This window comes from Etheostoma cragini, chromosome 6 (genome assembly GCF_013103735.1).
Source record: "Etheostoma cragini isolate CJK2018 chromosome 6, CSU_Ecrag_1.0, whole genome shotgun sequence".
In the NCBI taxonomy this organism is placed as follows: domain Eukaryota; kingdom Metazoa; phylum Chordata; class Actinopteri; order Perciformes; family Percidae; genus Etheostoma; species Etheostoma cragini.
The window spans coordinates 18,421,559-18,437,389 of NC_048412.1; the positions used below are offsets into that span (position 1 = coordinate 18,421,559).

Here is a 15,831-nt window from a genome sequence, read left to right on the forward strand (position 1 = left end):
CTCCTCCTCGCCCTCCCTCCTTCCTCCCCTTCCAACCCCTCCAGCATCACGATGGGACTGGTATCCCTAAAGAGATCTGAGTTATAACAAGTTGACCTTCACATTAAAATCTCATCAACTTCCCATCTCCCTGCTCTACCTCCCTCTCTTCCACTCTATCTGTCCTCTATCTCTCTTCTTCTCTGTTTGTCTTTTCTGTCAGTGCTGCACTGTAAATGCTTTAACACATTGTTTTATGTCATTCTCTGTGGATTAATTGCCAGATCCATTATTGTTGCTTATCTCTTTGATATACTACCCACTGTTGTCTTTTATTGTGAGTAGCGTGTCTTATCTTGTCCTAGCCTCTGCATCAACAATATCATTTGTTTACATGTATATATCATCCGATAATGGTGTTCAGCCAGTAAAAGTGAGAGTTTTCTCACCTTTTAATTGTATGAATTTCAAAACATTAGATCCCAATTTAAAGATAAAAGGATGTCATGGTTTTCATATTGATTCTTGTGATGACAGAATTAATGTAGATATCTTTTGTCAGGGCAGATGTGGCTTTTTTATAGTCTGTGATGTGTTTCTAACTGACCGTTTCACACTTAATAAGGTATTTTAAAGAATAAATGCCAGTTTCCTGAAAAGATAAATCTTACTCTGTTTGTTTGATGTACACCTGATGTTGACTGCCTGATTTTAAACTCCTCACGACAACCTTTACTCCAATCTTGACAGTATCTTCATGTAACTGAACCTCCAGGGCTCTCTGACCGGAGTCGTGTGGACAGTCCATCATTCATTGTCACTTTGACATGATATCATCTCCCTTTTTCACTGTTGCCTCCTCTTCCTCTATCTCTACCTCTCTCTCTGTTCTCCTTCTATTTTGCCTTAATATGTCATTCTCACCTTCCCTCCTTCCCCCCTCTCTCTCTCTCTCTCTCTCTCTCTCTTACACGCACAGACACGCTCATGCCCTTAGGTCAGAGTGTGCTGTAGACTATTGATATCCTTACTAAAAATAAAGGATTCCTCCACCAGCCAGCTAAAAATAGACCAAGGGACATGGACCACAGGAGACAAATGATGAGGGGGCCAAGAGGAAAATGAGGAGGGGGATGAATAGAGAAAGCGAGACAGAGTATACTGCCTGTGCAGATTAACTGGTATTCATCTCCACTCAAAATGGGGGTTTAAATGAAAGTAAAGCTCTTGAATGAACTGCAGCTACTAAGCGGACATGGGATCTACTGTGTTTTCTACTTATAGCCTATTTGATGTGTAATGCTGTAAATTGGATTTAAGTTTAAATTGAAATTAAATTTTATTTTGCTTTATTGCCCTGTTAATGCAATGTGTGATGTGACAGATGACTGACATGCTGATAAAAAAACAAAATGTATGAATGTGGACGTAAATTGACACAATTATGACAATGTAAAAATGTAGCAATAAAACAAACAACGTAACACTATATACAACATACACTACATTATGCAACATCATACAACTACATTAGGCCTGTGTATTATAGTTTAAATATGATAAACGATAAGAAGAGAAATGATAGTTTAACATCCTCTCCCTGCCTCTCTCTCTCTCTCTCTCTCTCTCACTCACTCCCTCTCTCTCTCTCTCTCTCTCTCTCTCTCTCCCTCTCTCGCTCTCTCTCTCTTTCTCCCTCTCTCGCTTTCTCTCTCTCTCTCCCTCCCCCTCTCTCTCGGGCGCGCGCGCGCTCACTCACTCACTATCTCACCCTCTCGCTCTCTCTCTCCAACACTTCTTTCCCTCCTGCTCCTGCTATGTCTCTGTTGTAGCCAAAGTAGCTTGCTGGACCAATCCACCGCAGTGCCTGGGACAGATTGAGAGAAAAAAGAGAGTGAGGGATTTAGAGAAAGGGTAAGGGGAATAAGGGAAAACACAGAGAAGCGACAGAGAGAAGAGACACCAAAAATCCACCAAGCCTCCCTGGTGTGAGGTTTCTTGGCTACTGACGTGTGCGCACGACTCTCGTGGCAGGGTGAGTAATTTAATGTTCTCCTTTTCAATAACTACAGTTTCTTGGCAGTAATTGTGAAGATGACACCTTTTCAACCTGACTCAGTCATTTAAAATGCATGTGTTTTTAGTGTGCGTGAAGACAGCTATGAAAAAGCGCAACATTCGTAACGTGTCCTCATGTCGTGTTAGCGTAAAGACAGCCGCTCATCTGTCTTCGGAGATATCACAGTTTAATGTTACCTGGAAGCCGAGTCGTTCAGCTGCTCTTCATTCCCCCCCCCCCCCCCCCCCCCCCCCCCCCCCCCCCCATTTCATCCCAATTTTGTGTGTGAGTCGCTCACATGTTCCCTGCTCTGTGTTTATCATCTCCAAACTCCGCGTGTGAGTGTGTGTGACAGTACAGGAGTGTTTCTAAACAATCATTTGCGCACATCACTTCTTCAGTCAACCCTTTACCAGGATACAGATCCCGCTTTACGTAGCCTACGTGTAGTTTACAGAAAATAGGATGTTTAATTATCCTGCTCGGCTCTGTGAAAATGGTGCGAGTTTCTCCAGAGTGTGGCTGCGCAGCTGAAATGCTCTGAGAAATCATGAGCAAACCTACCCATTGAGTCACGATATCCACGTTTAGTCCTTATGAAGTCATTTATTTTCCACTAGGTGATTCCATCCTGCTCTCGGACTGATTTTTGAGACGCTTTACAGTCAAGGTGGTAGTTTAGCACAGGTGTAGGCGCCTCCCCGTCATGCGCGTTCTTGTTGGGTACTCCTTCCATTTTTTGGGCCAAGGTCTTTCCCTGTGTTAACCTATATCTGCCACATGTACTTGTGCTGTCCCTGCCTTAAATACTCTCTAAACATAGTTTCGTCCTCCTATTTCTCCTCTCTGCTAACACTTTCTTTTCTTCAGCACATCTCCCAATCGTCTCCTCTCACCCGTCGCTCACTCTTTCTCTTGGTGTCTTTCTTGACTGCAAGGCTTAGAGGTGATGTCAGTCTGATTGTGACAGATTAGAGAGAATTAAACCTGTTGTCCCCCTTGTGGCACCTATCTAACCAATTCAATTGGCTCATTACTTTCTAGGTGAGGGAGCTGAGGGGCCTGTCTCGGAGTGCTAAAATGGGATTGTTATCACAAATCTAACAGCAATTTTTTCTTCTTCTGCTGAATCTCAATCTCAAGTCCTCAATGGCTATTTCTCCCAAAGCTGCAAAAGCTCTTTAACGTTGTTTTTTTTTTTTGGGGAGGGATGATGTGAACACAATAAATGGGCGGCGAAGAGTGGAATCTGTTCCTCTCGTTTGTGTCCAAATCCATTATGACCCAGCAGGATGTATTTCACATCTTTTCAATGTGACGGGGAGTCTATATGAGGGAGATGAGGGTGTTGTCCGTGGTGCTGAACCAGTCTGGAAGAGCCATTCGGGCCTACTCTTGTCTGCTGGGTTGTAACTCCAGCTGATTCTCACTCGTTCCTGACCACTTTGGCACACCCTCCAACTGTTGGACGATGTGATTGTTCATTCCCACTTCTTTCTGTTCATCTTTATATCTTTATATCCCCTTTATATTTTACGGAAACTACCTCAAACTCTTTCAATCCCACTGGCTCAAATTCTTGTCCACTAGTTCCGAGTGTCAGCAGCAGCAGTGGCCACTTCTAGGCCTGTTACATGATTCACAACCGTTAAATAAAGAAGAAAAGTTAAAGAACGCTGGATGTGCAACTTAGGATACACATCTTTATTTGTGCCCCTGTGTCTCAGATGGATGTATCCTGCCGTCTGTAAATCTTGTACCTTTGTCTTTTGATCGCCTTGATTTTCCATCCGTAATCTGTCTTGTTTGTGGGAATGTTAGTGGTTGGTCACACTTTTCCTTCATAGTGGTAACTCGCCCAGTGCTTCACGTGCTTCTTTCAGCCTTAACAAGCCAACACACTTTTATCTGGGATGCATACCCTTAACCACCAGCTACCTCTGTTACACATACCCTTGCTAACAAAAGAAGCTCTATTTCTCCTCAGTGCTGCGTAGAAACTGAAGCAACTTCTATAATGGTTACATCTTGCACAATAGCTGTCCAGATAAGATGAGGCCAAGCTTAATCTTTAAGAGCTTAATCTTCATTCCCCAGCAGACTGGTTATATCTATTATAACTGTGTTCTTTAAAGATGCAAAGGCTTGTCTTACAAAGTAAGACCAGGAGAAGAATAAGGTGGTTCTCATGTTTAATTCAGTAATTTGGCATTCATTTTCCATCCTCAAAGCCCTCTTAAGTACCCGATAAATGGTCGGTGTTGAATTAGTTGGCATAGCCATGGCTAAACATTTTACCAAACATTTTCTATGCAAATGGTTCACTCCACAAGACAGTGACAAGGAACAGAAGCCCAGTGTCCGTTACACTAAAAGTTATGTTTTTAATAATACACAGGTGCGAATTTACAGCAAACGATACAAGAAACTGAAAAAAAGGAATCTGGTTAGCTGATGCACTGTGAATATTTTTATTAATGACAGTCAAAACCAGGCACAAGTATCAAAATAACAGCTCAGCACAACAGCGATATGTGGAGGAAAAGCTCAAACAGATCTTCTCAAACATTGAAGCAGCAGCTGTGATACACCAGCAGCAGAACGTGTCTGATTTCACTCCTGTCAGTGACTGTAAGAACAAGAGGCCAAAGCCTAAGAAGTTACGTACTGGACAATAGAGGGGGAAAAACATTTTCTGTCAGAACTAATATCAATTATTCTGTGACAGTAACGATCAGATATTTGGTGGAAAAGCTCCATCTGCCTCTTTTCCACAGTTCTGTCTGCAAACAGTAACTTGAGTATGAGTGTGTGTTTATACCTTTCATTCAAAATCACTTAAGTGTACTTTAAAGGCCTGCACAGCCTGCCAGATGGAACGTGATGCTCACAGCATACATGCAGGCACCGAGAGATGCCACCACCATGTGCCAAACTCCTGCTGAAAGAACTAAAGGTGGTCCCATAGTATAGCTATTAATTCAATTTTCAATTCAATTTTATTTATATAGCGCAAAATCCCAAGAACAGTTATCTCACTGTGCTTTTCATAAAAGAGCAGGTCTAGACCATACTCTGTGTTATTTAGAAAAACCCAACTATTAGTGCCTAATACAGTGACCACCACATATAAACTTGGCTAAATTGAAAAATATATAAAAAAAATCTGTAAATTTTGAACAAAAGACACATCCAAAAATGTCAGAAAATATTCAAACAAGAGTGAAGTTAAGCTCTTAAAAAGGAAGATATGACATCAGCTACATTATAGTGATGATCCTCCCAGTGTAACACACAATGTGCTTAATATCTGAACAAATTGAGGGTGTTTACAGTAAACACAAGCCCGCTTTGTGTTTTCCTCATGCATTTGTTCTCCATTATTTGTCAAGCTAATGATACTAAACAGCGGTCCAAATTAAGCAAAGGCTAGTGGCTGAACAATCACACACACACACACACACACACACACACACACACACGCATAGAAACTCACAAATACATACAGACAGCATGCTCAAAGGATTTGCAGTGAAGTCTTTCCCCATCAACTGGAACTAAGTCACAGAAAGAATATGTGTGAGTCACACAGAACCTCTCCTGATCTGTGTGTGTGTGTGTTTCTACTATCTATATTTTAGTCCTTGCCTCTGTTGCATTAACTTCTCACTAACCTTTATCAGGATTGGTTGCCACCAGCTGTGTCACTAACTCATTATTTATTTGGGAATAACAAGAGGAGACAGGAAGATAGCCAACAGCTGTTTGCATGTGATTGCGTCACATTCGGTGTTTCCCCCCATTCCTCATGACCTCCCTCCATGACCCTATCCAAATGCACCTACGTTTGTGTTTCCGCAGTTGTGACGTGTCATTCCTCCTCTTCTCTAACACCCTTCCCTCCTTCGTTCCGCCCTCCAGATGAGTTCGTGCAGTAGCCGTGCGTTGACCATCCTGTCCACAGTGTTCGGAGCCTGCGGGCTGCTGCTGGTGGGGGTGGCTGTGTCCACTGACTACTGGCTGATCATGGTGGAGGGCATCATCCTGCAGCAGAACCAGAGCATGGAGGTGAAGATGGCGCTACATTCAGGCCTCTGGAGAGTTTGCTTCGTGGCCGGTAGGAAGATACAACATGTTTGAAGATTCACTTTTAAAAATGAAATCATGACTGTAGTAGTCAGATAGGTGTGCACACACACACAATCCAAACAATGCTGCTACAAGTGTGTGCATATGTCCACATCATCACAGCTACAGACAAACTGTAAAAAAATAAATTAAAAAAAGCAGCCAAGCAAGAGAGCAGTGAGGGGAGAAAAGAGAGAAAGCGAGCTTTTGGCCTCCAGAATCAAACCTGTCACAAAACATGATCATTACCTGTGAGCAGGACGGAAGAGACCCACATGCTTTTTTGTGGTTTTGTGTTGTTTCCTCATGCATCACTGACTTTGATCCTAGAAGCAAACCCCAACATTTTCCTTTTTGTGTGTGTGTGTTTCCTCTCAGGAGCAGAGAACGGGAGATGTGTTGCGTCTGAGTACTTCACTGAACCTGATATTGAGATCACCACTGAAAACACTGCAAATATCCTCAGTAAGTAAAACATACAACAGCCCTGTGACATGACACACAATCTGCTGTATGAGAGGAACTGCAGAGTCCCCCTGCTGATTAATCGTGGGTACTGAAATTTGAACATCATTTTAGAACTGCAACCATTAGTGAGTCAACAGAAGATAATACTACTATTTTTTGATAATCAATAACAGAAAAACACCTCAAACTCTTCAGCTGCAACTTCTTAACTGTGAGGATGTGCTGCTTTGTATCACTGTAAACTACATATCTCTGGGTTTTGGACTGTTGGCTGGACAAAATAAGATATTTGAAGGCATCACCTATGACTCTGGGAAACGGTGACAGACATTTGGACACTGATTTCTGATTAATTTGTGAAAGTAATAGTTAGTTGCAGTCCTTTGTAATACCACTTGTTCTCTGACAGTAATCAGAGGAACATTAAAGTGATTTAGAAACCAGATCATCCACATGAACAAATATGTGGTTTTAAGGGATTTACAAAAAAAGTTCAAATAAACCTAATTTGGAAATAGAACATTTAAAAGTGTTATTTTATCCTGAAAACAAGAAAGAGTTTGGCTATCTGAAAAATCTCAGTCAATATTTCCAAATGGCTTCTACTGTTAGAAAATAAATCCTGAAAGTAAACATTTTAACAGCACAAGTTGTCATTTGTTCATTGTCAGCATCATTTTCTAATTGTGGTTTTAGAATGGAATAAATATTCAAAGAGCATATTGATGAAATAATAAATGAAAAGCTGAAATTCTGTGATGTTTCTCTGTAATATTATAGGTTTGCTACCATGTGGCTATGTTTTGTTGTGACTTCCTAGCAAAGTTTTGAATCATGACTCATACAGTGAATCTGGTTAGCATTATGTCTGTAAATAGACGACCATTGTAAAATAGGAAAACTGTTTCCCACCTCCTTGTTTTAGTGATGAAACTCACGGCATCTCCACATAGTGTACTTTATATTCTAGGTTTTACTGCCTCGGATTGTATTAACTAAAACTTTTCAAAAGAAACTTTGACTTTTCTTCAGAGACAATATCATTCACCTTGCCCTGAAGTTTGTGGACACATTTCATCAGCTTTGCTTAACACAGTGACCTCTCCTCCCTATAGAGATGGTGCGGACGGCCACGCCCTTCCCGATGGTGTCACTGCTCTTCGTTTTCACAGCCTTCGTCATCAGTAACATCGGACACATCCGACCTCAGCGCACCATCCTTGCCTTTGTTTCTGGCATCTTCTTCATCCTCTCAGGTGGGAGCTATTACTCATGTCCCGCTGTCACCACGCCGTCGCTCGGTGATTGATTACAGCAGTCTGGTGTGTCCTGTGGTCACACGTGGAAACACTCCATCACGGCTCTATTTTTAGTGTATGATGCAGGTATGTCATCAGAAAAGGTGAATGGATTCGGATTAATGACCGCAGGGGGAGTTTCCTGCTCTTCTGACTTGCGTTACTTTGAAACTAAACAGGTTTTATGTGAGAAATTAGGAATTTAGGACTACGTCTAGGGATTGTCCAACTTTTGAAAATACATACATAAATACTCCCACATTATCATGAGTAGGTCTTTCAGCTTCTGCATTAGTGTAGTTAACCTTCTTGAACATCAGGTGGCTGTAATGCTCCTACTTCTTCTCCTTTGTGTGTGGTCTAAAGACTGTCAGCAGCCAAGTATGTGCTCAAGTTCTCTGAAGGCTGTTTCACTTGACATCTTTGAGAAGGAAGCAGCGCTGCAGAGAGGAGCATCAAACGGGGCCACCACGGTAGCTAATGACTTTGTCATGGCGGGTACTTGATAAAGAATATAGCAAAATAATAGGTTCTATGTTACATGGGTAATGTAATGTTTACTACCTGTGCTGGAAGTGTTGCAGTGTTTCACTTCATGAGGTATTTTGGTAACAGGGTGATAATAAGGATCAAGTGTATCAAAATGCTTTTCAGCGGTTAGATATTCTGCTGCACTAAGCCCCTCTCTCTAAACACTGCCTTCCTCCTGCCTTCCCTACTCATCCCTCCCCCTCCGCCTTCCTCGTTCTCTTGTTCACCCAGCCTCTCAGTTTTCTTTGCTTTTCTGATTCTCATTTCCTACTCACTGCTTCATTCAGATTATATTCTTTCAGCCTCTGAGTCACTGTGGATGTGGTTGTGTTTGTGATATACTGAGTGATATGAGCCTACTCTGCTGGTATCATTGACAAGGCGGTCTGGTAAACATTGTATTTTAGGTTGGTTGTGTTCTGGTTATTATTACTGAATTCAGAACATGGAGCCACAGCTGTTCAAGTATAGTTTGATTGCTCTCGTAACCCCACAGACATCTTGCATGTGAATGTGTACTTGTAGACAAAACATTTACCTCTATTTTTTTCTTCCTTTTGTCTCACACACATGCACACACTTTCTTTTACCTAATCTGCTGTTAATGTGCACATGCACATGTGTGTTACCTCCATTTGTTTGGTGTTACTTATTTAGATAAAGATGTACTTTCACTGCAGGATTGACAGCAGCATGGTTTCTGCATTTGCTTTGCTTTTCTATTTTAAAATCGACAAACAACCTTTTAAATGTTTATACCAAAGGACATTACTGCATGACATGTACATTTGAATTTTGCAGCAAAAGCTAAAAATACTCATATGTGCTGCTTACAGCATGCGGCTTTCTTTGAATATTGATTCTTTGGTGTTGGCCATATGTTGTATCTCATGCATTTAACATTTCTGAAGCAGAGTGGAGAGCATGTGAGTAATCCCTGAAGAAGGCTTTTTAATTTTGTATGGGTGGCTCCTAGGTGAAAAGGGTTATTATATAAAACCCAGTCTGATTTTCCTTATAATGATTGTACTCGATAAGTCCTGTAATGCACTGAAGTAGCATGTAAAAACTTTGTCAAGCCACTTTCACATTTTTACCTCTTTTCAATGTTTAGCTCTCTCTTTGAAACATAACTTTATTGTGATTATCAGGAACAACCATGTTATAAATGTACAAGCTCAGTCAGTAATTAGAATGTGACATTACAATATGGCAGTTCAATTAAAGAACTTTGTCTCTCGGGACAAGTAAAGGGAAGACCATTGTTTAGTTTAAATGTTGATCTGCGGACAGCCCTGTCTCCTAGAAATTACATGGTACTAATTAAAAACTGCAAACATGTTTTAAGAAAATAGCATGCCACCTGAATGTTAATCCCCATCATGACAACATGTTATAATGACGTTTTTTTGACCAAAGGTTTATGCAAAATGCTCGCTGACATTTCAAAATTTTATCCTGCAATCATCATTCAACTTTTTTATATAACTTAACTATATGTATATAACTTTTTTAGATTTGGGAACTCAAAGGATAGTAGTAGTTAAGGTTTGAGAAAGATGATGGTAAAATATTAATAAAGTCAGCAGTGATTTGAAGCACGATATCTTGATTAACAATTAACCGTAACCACAGTCTAACCTTAACCAAAGTACGTTTGTTGCCAAAACCACACACTTAAATGTACCTCTACATACTTCATCAACATCATGCCAAACATAATCTAGGCAAATACTCTGTTTCACTATAATCTAATCTTTGGCAAAATTAATTAATACATTAGTAGTAACACACACGCATATATACACACACACACAAAAGGGCATTTTGCTTTTGGTTCTACAAGGGAAAATTATTTTCAGTTTAAAGTTGTTTCAACTCTGCAGGTCATTAATCTTTATCTCTTTATCTTAATTATGATATACACTCCTTCTGGTCTCTCTCCCATCTCTTTAATAATGTTAGCATTTTGAAGGCTAATTGATTGGTGTGGTCACTCCACATCCCATTTCTCTCTCTCTCTCTCTCTTGCTCTCTCTCTCTCTCTCTCTCTCTCTCTCTTACAACCCTCCAGGTCCCCACTGGTGCAGCTGTCTGGATTAACATATAATGACCTCTTCGTTGCCACTGTCATTGTTAATGTTCTGTGTGCAGGCCTCAGTCTGGTGGTGGGCTTGGTGCTCTACATCTCCAGTATTAATGATGAGGTGATGAACCGGCCCAGGGAGCCCGAGCAGTTCTTCAACTACCACTATGGCTGGTCCTTCGCCTTCGCTGCCTCCTCCTTCTTACTCAAAGAGGTCAATCGGAGCTCTTTCTTTGTGTGTGTGTGTGTGTGTGTCTGTGTGTGTGTGTGTGTGTGTGTGTTCATGTCATGCGTCTTCTGCTCATCTTTCCACCGCCCCCCCCCGCTCTCACTGCTCTTGATGTGATGCAGTGGACGCTCATCTCCTCACTCCTTTCCTTTTCCCCCTGTTTTCCACACTCTTGTCTCCTTCTTTTGTCTCGCTTGCTTGAAAGAACTAGAAGCATACCCTCATCTTTCTGAATCAAAATCGCATAAATTCACCTCTCTACTTTGTACATTCCATTTAACACTTCTTGCCTGTTAGTCCCTTTTCATCTAATTCCCCCAGCCATCACTTGTTACTATTTCTTTTAACTGTTTTGTGTCTATCCCTGTTGTATCTTATCAACCCCTCATCATTTCCTGATTCCTCTTCTCACCCACTGTTTCAGGGGGCCGGGGTGATGTCAGTCTATCTGTTTATGAAGCGCTACGCAGAGGAAGAGATGTTCCGACCCCACCCTGCACTCTACCGCCCCCGCCTGTCTGAGGGCAGCGACTACAGCGGCCAGTTCCTCCACCCAGAATCCTCCTGGCCTCCACCGAAGCGAGGCCGCAGCACCTCCAATGCCTCCAGCGACATCTCCATTCAGCTCAACCAGGCACCTCCAGCGCCGCCCAAAAGCAGTCTCCACGGTCAGGGTGGCCCGCCTTCTGGGTCTTCTTCCGCAGGGAGCTACCAAATGCCCCCACAGTCTGCTGGCTACCCCTCCACACACACCCTCAGCAGGTCACACTCCTCACATCCCCAAGGCCAGGCTCTTCCCATGACCATGCCCCCATCGCCTGTACCTCCCCCTCACTATCACACACACATGCACATGAGTGCCTCCCCCTGTTAGGAAGAGGGAACATTTGGGAGAGTTGGAGAGACAAACTCCTCATAATCACATATAATGTACTATTAGATGTGGATAAGAGTAAATGCTGAGCTTGGAGCACAGATCATGTGAGATGAAGTGGAGGGAGAGGTGGTCAAACATAATGAAATGTAGCTTTGCAAAAATATGAACAAAGGACAAAGAAGTGTTGGAGATTGAAAGGAAGGATTGGACAGGATTGTGGAGATTTGACAGAAACTGTGATGGACAGACAAAAATTAAGACAGGAGATGAGTGGAAAAGAAAAAGATGAATTTTGTAATTTTGACATGATGGAAAGAGGCAACAAAAGGGTTCCTAGAAAGACTTTAGAGGTTAGGTTGAGTGACAGAGGAGATATAGGGGAGGGAGCGTGAGGCAGGGAGAGCAAGGGTCTGCGGTAATATATGAAGATGCTGCAGTACTGCAGAAAATTTGTATGCACTAGGAAATGTAATGCAAAACACTGATCACATAGACTGAGGATGCACATAGTTTTATACGTACGTAATTCATAAAAAATACATGGACTACGTACTATTATACCGAAAGGTAAATGTGGTAAAATATATTATTGTCTTCTCTGAATTTCTTACATCATCAATCCAATTTCTTAATGCACAATGTCAAAGTAGTAATATTAACATAAGCATTAGTTTAACATTAGAGTAACTCTTAAATGGGAACACCCTATGTGAATGTTGTTAATCTTTGTAAAAAATTACAGACAGAAGTAGATAATGTAAGAAGGAGAAATCTACTTTATGTTTTACATAAATGTTTAAAATACACATTTTTAAACTTCTTGTACATACAATTGCACATGAGGACTTCTAATATATAACTGTTGTAAATAATGAATGAAGCTTTGGCACACGTCACATCAAGAAAATGTCTGCCTCATTCTGCTTTGGATGAAGACTGCAACAGGCGCAGTACAACCAACAACACATGGCAAGCGCATGCTGGTTCGAAGGAGGAACCATCCAACACTGATACAGCGGTTTGATGCCCTCTACTGGCCACTGTTCTGCACTGACCCTGGGTCAGATCAGAGACCCAGGTCACTACTTATTCATGCACATTTCTTTCCTCACTGACCAGCACTGTATCAGTTGATAGCGTTGCACAGAGTTGAACTGGAGCTGTTATGGTGAATGTCAGGAGCAACTCGACATGCCATATTGAGCTGCACTAGAGTTATGCTTTAAAGACTGGTTAGAAGTATTTGTTAAAAGCTTTACTGCTGGTTAAATATCTGGAAAACTTACATGATGAAAGTAACAATTACATTTGCACTTATACTGCTCAAAGGAAAATACCACTCTTTGTGAAACACAGGTCCATATTACATAGACAAAGTAGTGGCCGCCACTTCCTTCCAATATTTTCAGTGGCGATTTTTGATCATGCATCATGCCAAAGGATGATGAGTAGAGAGAATATGTTTTGAACTCTCTTGTATCTGATTTTTATCCTTCTATTTAGTGTCTACAAAATGTCAGAAAATAGTGAAAAGTGCTAAATATAATGTCGCAGAGCTCAAGATGATGTATTAAAAATTGCTTTTTACTACCGTTACATAACAAAATCCTACAGTGTTTGACATTTGTCTTTAAAAATTACAAATATCTATTATTCAAATACTGCTGATTCATTTTTGTTGATGTATAAATTGATTATTCAGGTATTGGAATTTTCGAGTCTCAACTGGGGTCAGAACTTATAGGACATTGAAGGACATTTTAGCCTACTTTGCTTTGCACTTTAAACAAATATGGTTAAATTGTGTTTTTTGTTATTTTCCTTAGTAAAAACATCAGACGCTTTAGAACTTCGATGCTCAGATCAAGTTGCTCTTAAATCCTGTGCACTATCTCAAAGATGCAGAGTAGTAATCTTGAATAGACGAGCGGGACCTGTGTATCAAAAACAGTCGTATTTTAATTTAGAATAGTTTGTTTTTAAGGCACATCATGACTATGTCGATATGATATATATCTCTGTAAGGAGAATTAAACCACTGTGTCATTGTGTAATGGCTGGTTTTCATTATCACTGTGATGCTGGAGAGAGGGAAACACATTGATGTCCCACTGAAGATGTGTTAGATGAAAATCTCACAGATTTACGGGGAGAATATGAAGTGAGATCTGGAAAATATCATTATATTTTCACCTTTATGAAGGGTTTTGCTGAGCAAGCACGTGTCTCTTTAAAACCGCCCTGCTTTTTGTTCCTGCGGTTGAACAAATTCATGTTGAGGTAAAGCCCAGTGTAACTACAGCCTTCTGCTGTTGGCTCTGCTTTTTACAGTTAGAAGGTCAAGTGCCTTGCTCAAGGGCACCTCAGCAGTAGCTGTTGAAGAATTTCAAAGTATTTCTCTTTCTAAACCTTCCTGGTAAAATGCCCTCTCCTCTCCAAACTTCTGACTACTACTTACCCCCATCATGACCTTTGGACAGTGGACAGCTGTTCTATTTCTCCCTTTGCATCACTTATTTCCATTTTTTATCCGTAGAACCATACAACAATCATTTGGTGCCTCTTATTTTCTTTTTCATCTGTGCATGTCTTTGTGTTTCCCTCTGTACTACCCCCAGCTTTTTTCTTTGCCTCTACAGGATTACATAAAAGGGTGTAGCTGTGTTTGCTTCTGCTTCTGGACTTCTTGCACATGACCATCTTTGTAAAGAAAAAGAAAATGGGTAAAACAAATGCTTTTCAATGCTTCAATGGAACTAATGCTGTATAATCTTGAGTTGCATAATTCAATAGCAGTTATGATTAAGATCACTATTTTTGAAAGTGTTGACATAGTAACTCACTTTCCTCTAAACATGAATAAAATGTTCAACATGGGTTAATTTTACCCTGTTCAACCTCTCTGGTTATCTGCTTCTCTATTTACATATTTACATCTTTTTGCTAGGGTTTGGTTAGAACTGAACAGCATGCACTTATAATAATAAGTCACATTAAGAGTGTTTCTGTGGCTGGTCTCTGTGATGGAGGGAACTATTCTAAATGAATGCACGCTGCACTGCGGTGAACCACTGGGTGTTAACCAGGCTCCCTCCTCAGTCACTGCAAGCCACTACAGCCTGAAGGCACTAATCGATCAGTGTTGCATGTGTGTGTTTGTATTTTTGTGTGACTGACTGCGTTTATTGGCATATGTGGATGCATGAAGGTTTGTAATTCTTTACCATAACCAGCCTGAGACTCTATAAAAAGCATTAAAGATATTAGAATGAATTGTAATTGTAAAGCAACTTCGCTTCAACAGGAAAGTAAAATGTGAACAGTTGTCTCTGAAAATATGGTCTGTTTTACATGAATGTCTTATTAGACAATTAAAAAGAAGTAGGCTACCTGTTTTTGGTCAAGGTCAAAAAGAGAGTTGAGTGAGGGAACGAGCCATGTATGTAGGTGAACTGGTAATGCATTTAGAGCAACAGCCAATCTCTTGTTTAAAAAAATGTAGTATAGAATATAATTAATCTTAAACTCTCAGAAAACTGTCATTCCCATCTGAAAGATATGAAAAATAGTAAATGATAATGTGTGTCTCACTGTGTGTAAGATAGAAAAGCTTTTTTTGCACACCTCTTTTGTCGGGCAGGTGCGTAAGATGTGACCAAAAGTAGCTGATCGGGAACTTAGAAAGAGTCAAATACACAAGCAATAATTTATTTAGAACATACAACGTTTTGGTCTTAGACCTTCATCGGGTAAATTCACACATTCACCTTAACCATAACCTTAAATAGTTTGGTTGACTGACCAGGACCAATCAGCTCCTATTCTTAAGTGACGTCATTCATTCACAAAGTGGCACTCCCATCACGGACTGTGAACAGAAAAGGTCCGAAAAAATGCCACTCAGTACATTAAAAAAACAATGGGTAATCAGACCAGTTATGTTATAGGCTCATAATCAATTCTTTGTGTAAGAGAAAGACAATTAGGGTGGGAGGTGTTACATTAGAAGATCAAACATCAAACATCCACAGGTCAATAAAACAAAAAAACGTGAGCACTCTGCTGTCTGACTTCCAGGAATGCATGTGTGTGTGTGTGTGTGTGTGTGTGTGTGTGTGTGTGTTTGTGGTGTGTGTTTGTGTGTGTGTGTGTGTGTGTGTGTGTTTATGTGTGTGT

The 15,831-nt window shown here is 40.7% G+C and overlaps 1 protein-coding gene and 1 long non-coding RNA gene across 2 annotated transcripts in view; one reads left to right on the forward strand and one right to left on the reverse strand.

Moving 5' to 3' along the window:
* LOC117946315 overlaps positions 1-15,616 on the reverse strand; it is a 27,669-nt gene extending 12,053 nt beyond the window's left edge. Inside the window, exons 1-2 of the long non-coding RNA XR_004656997.1 lie at positions 15,247-15,616; positions 5,166-5,172 (exon numbers count right to left, since the gene is read on the reverse strand). This is a non-coding gene — a long non-coding RNA (uncharacterized LOC117946315). The remainder of the gene's footprint in view (positions 1-5,165; positions 5,173-15,246) is intronic.
* cacng7b (calcium channel, voltage-dependent, gamma subunit 7b) lies at positions 1,750-14,540 on the forward strand. Its single transcript, XM_034874298.1, has 6 exons — positions 1,750-2,014; positions 5,960-6,155; positions 6,545-6,631; positions 7,750-7,890; positions 10,618-10,763; positions 11,203-14,540. Exons 2-6 carry the CDS (start codon positions 5,960-5,962, stop codon positions 11,650-11,652), a joined length of 1,020 nt encoding a protein of 339 aa, XP_034730189.1. The 5' UTR covers positions 1,750-2,014; the 3' UTR covers positions 11,653-14,540.
* Positions 15,617-15,831: the final 215 nt, after the last annotated feature.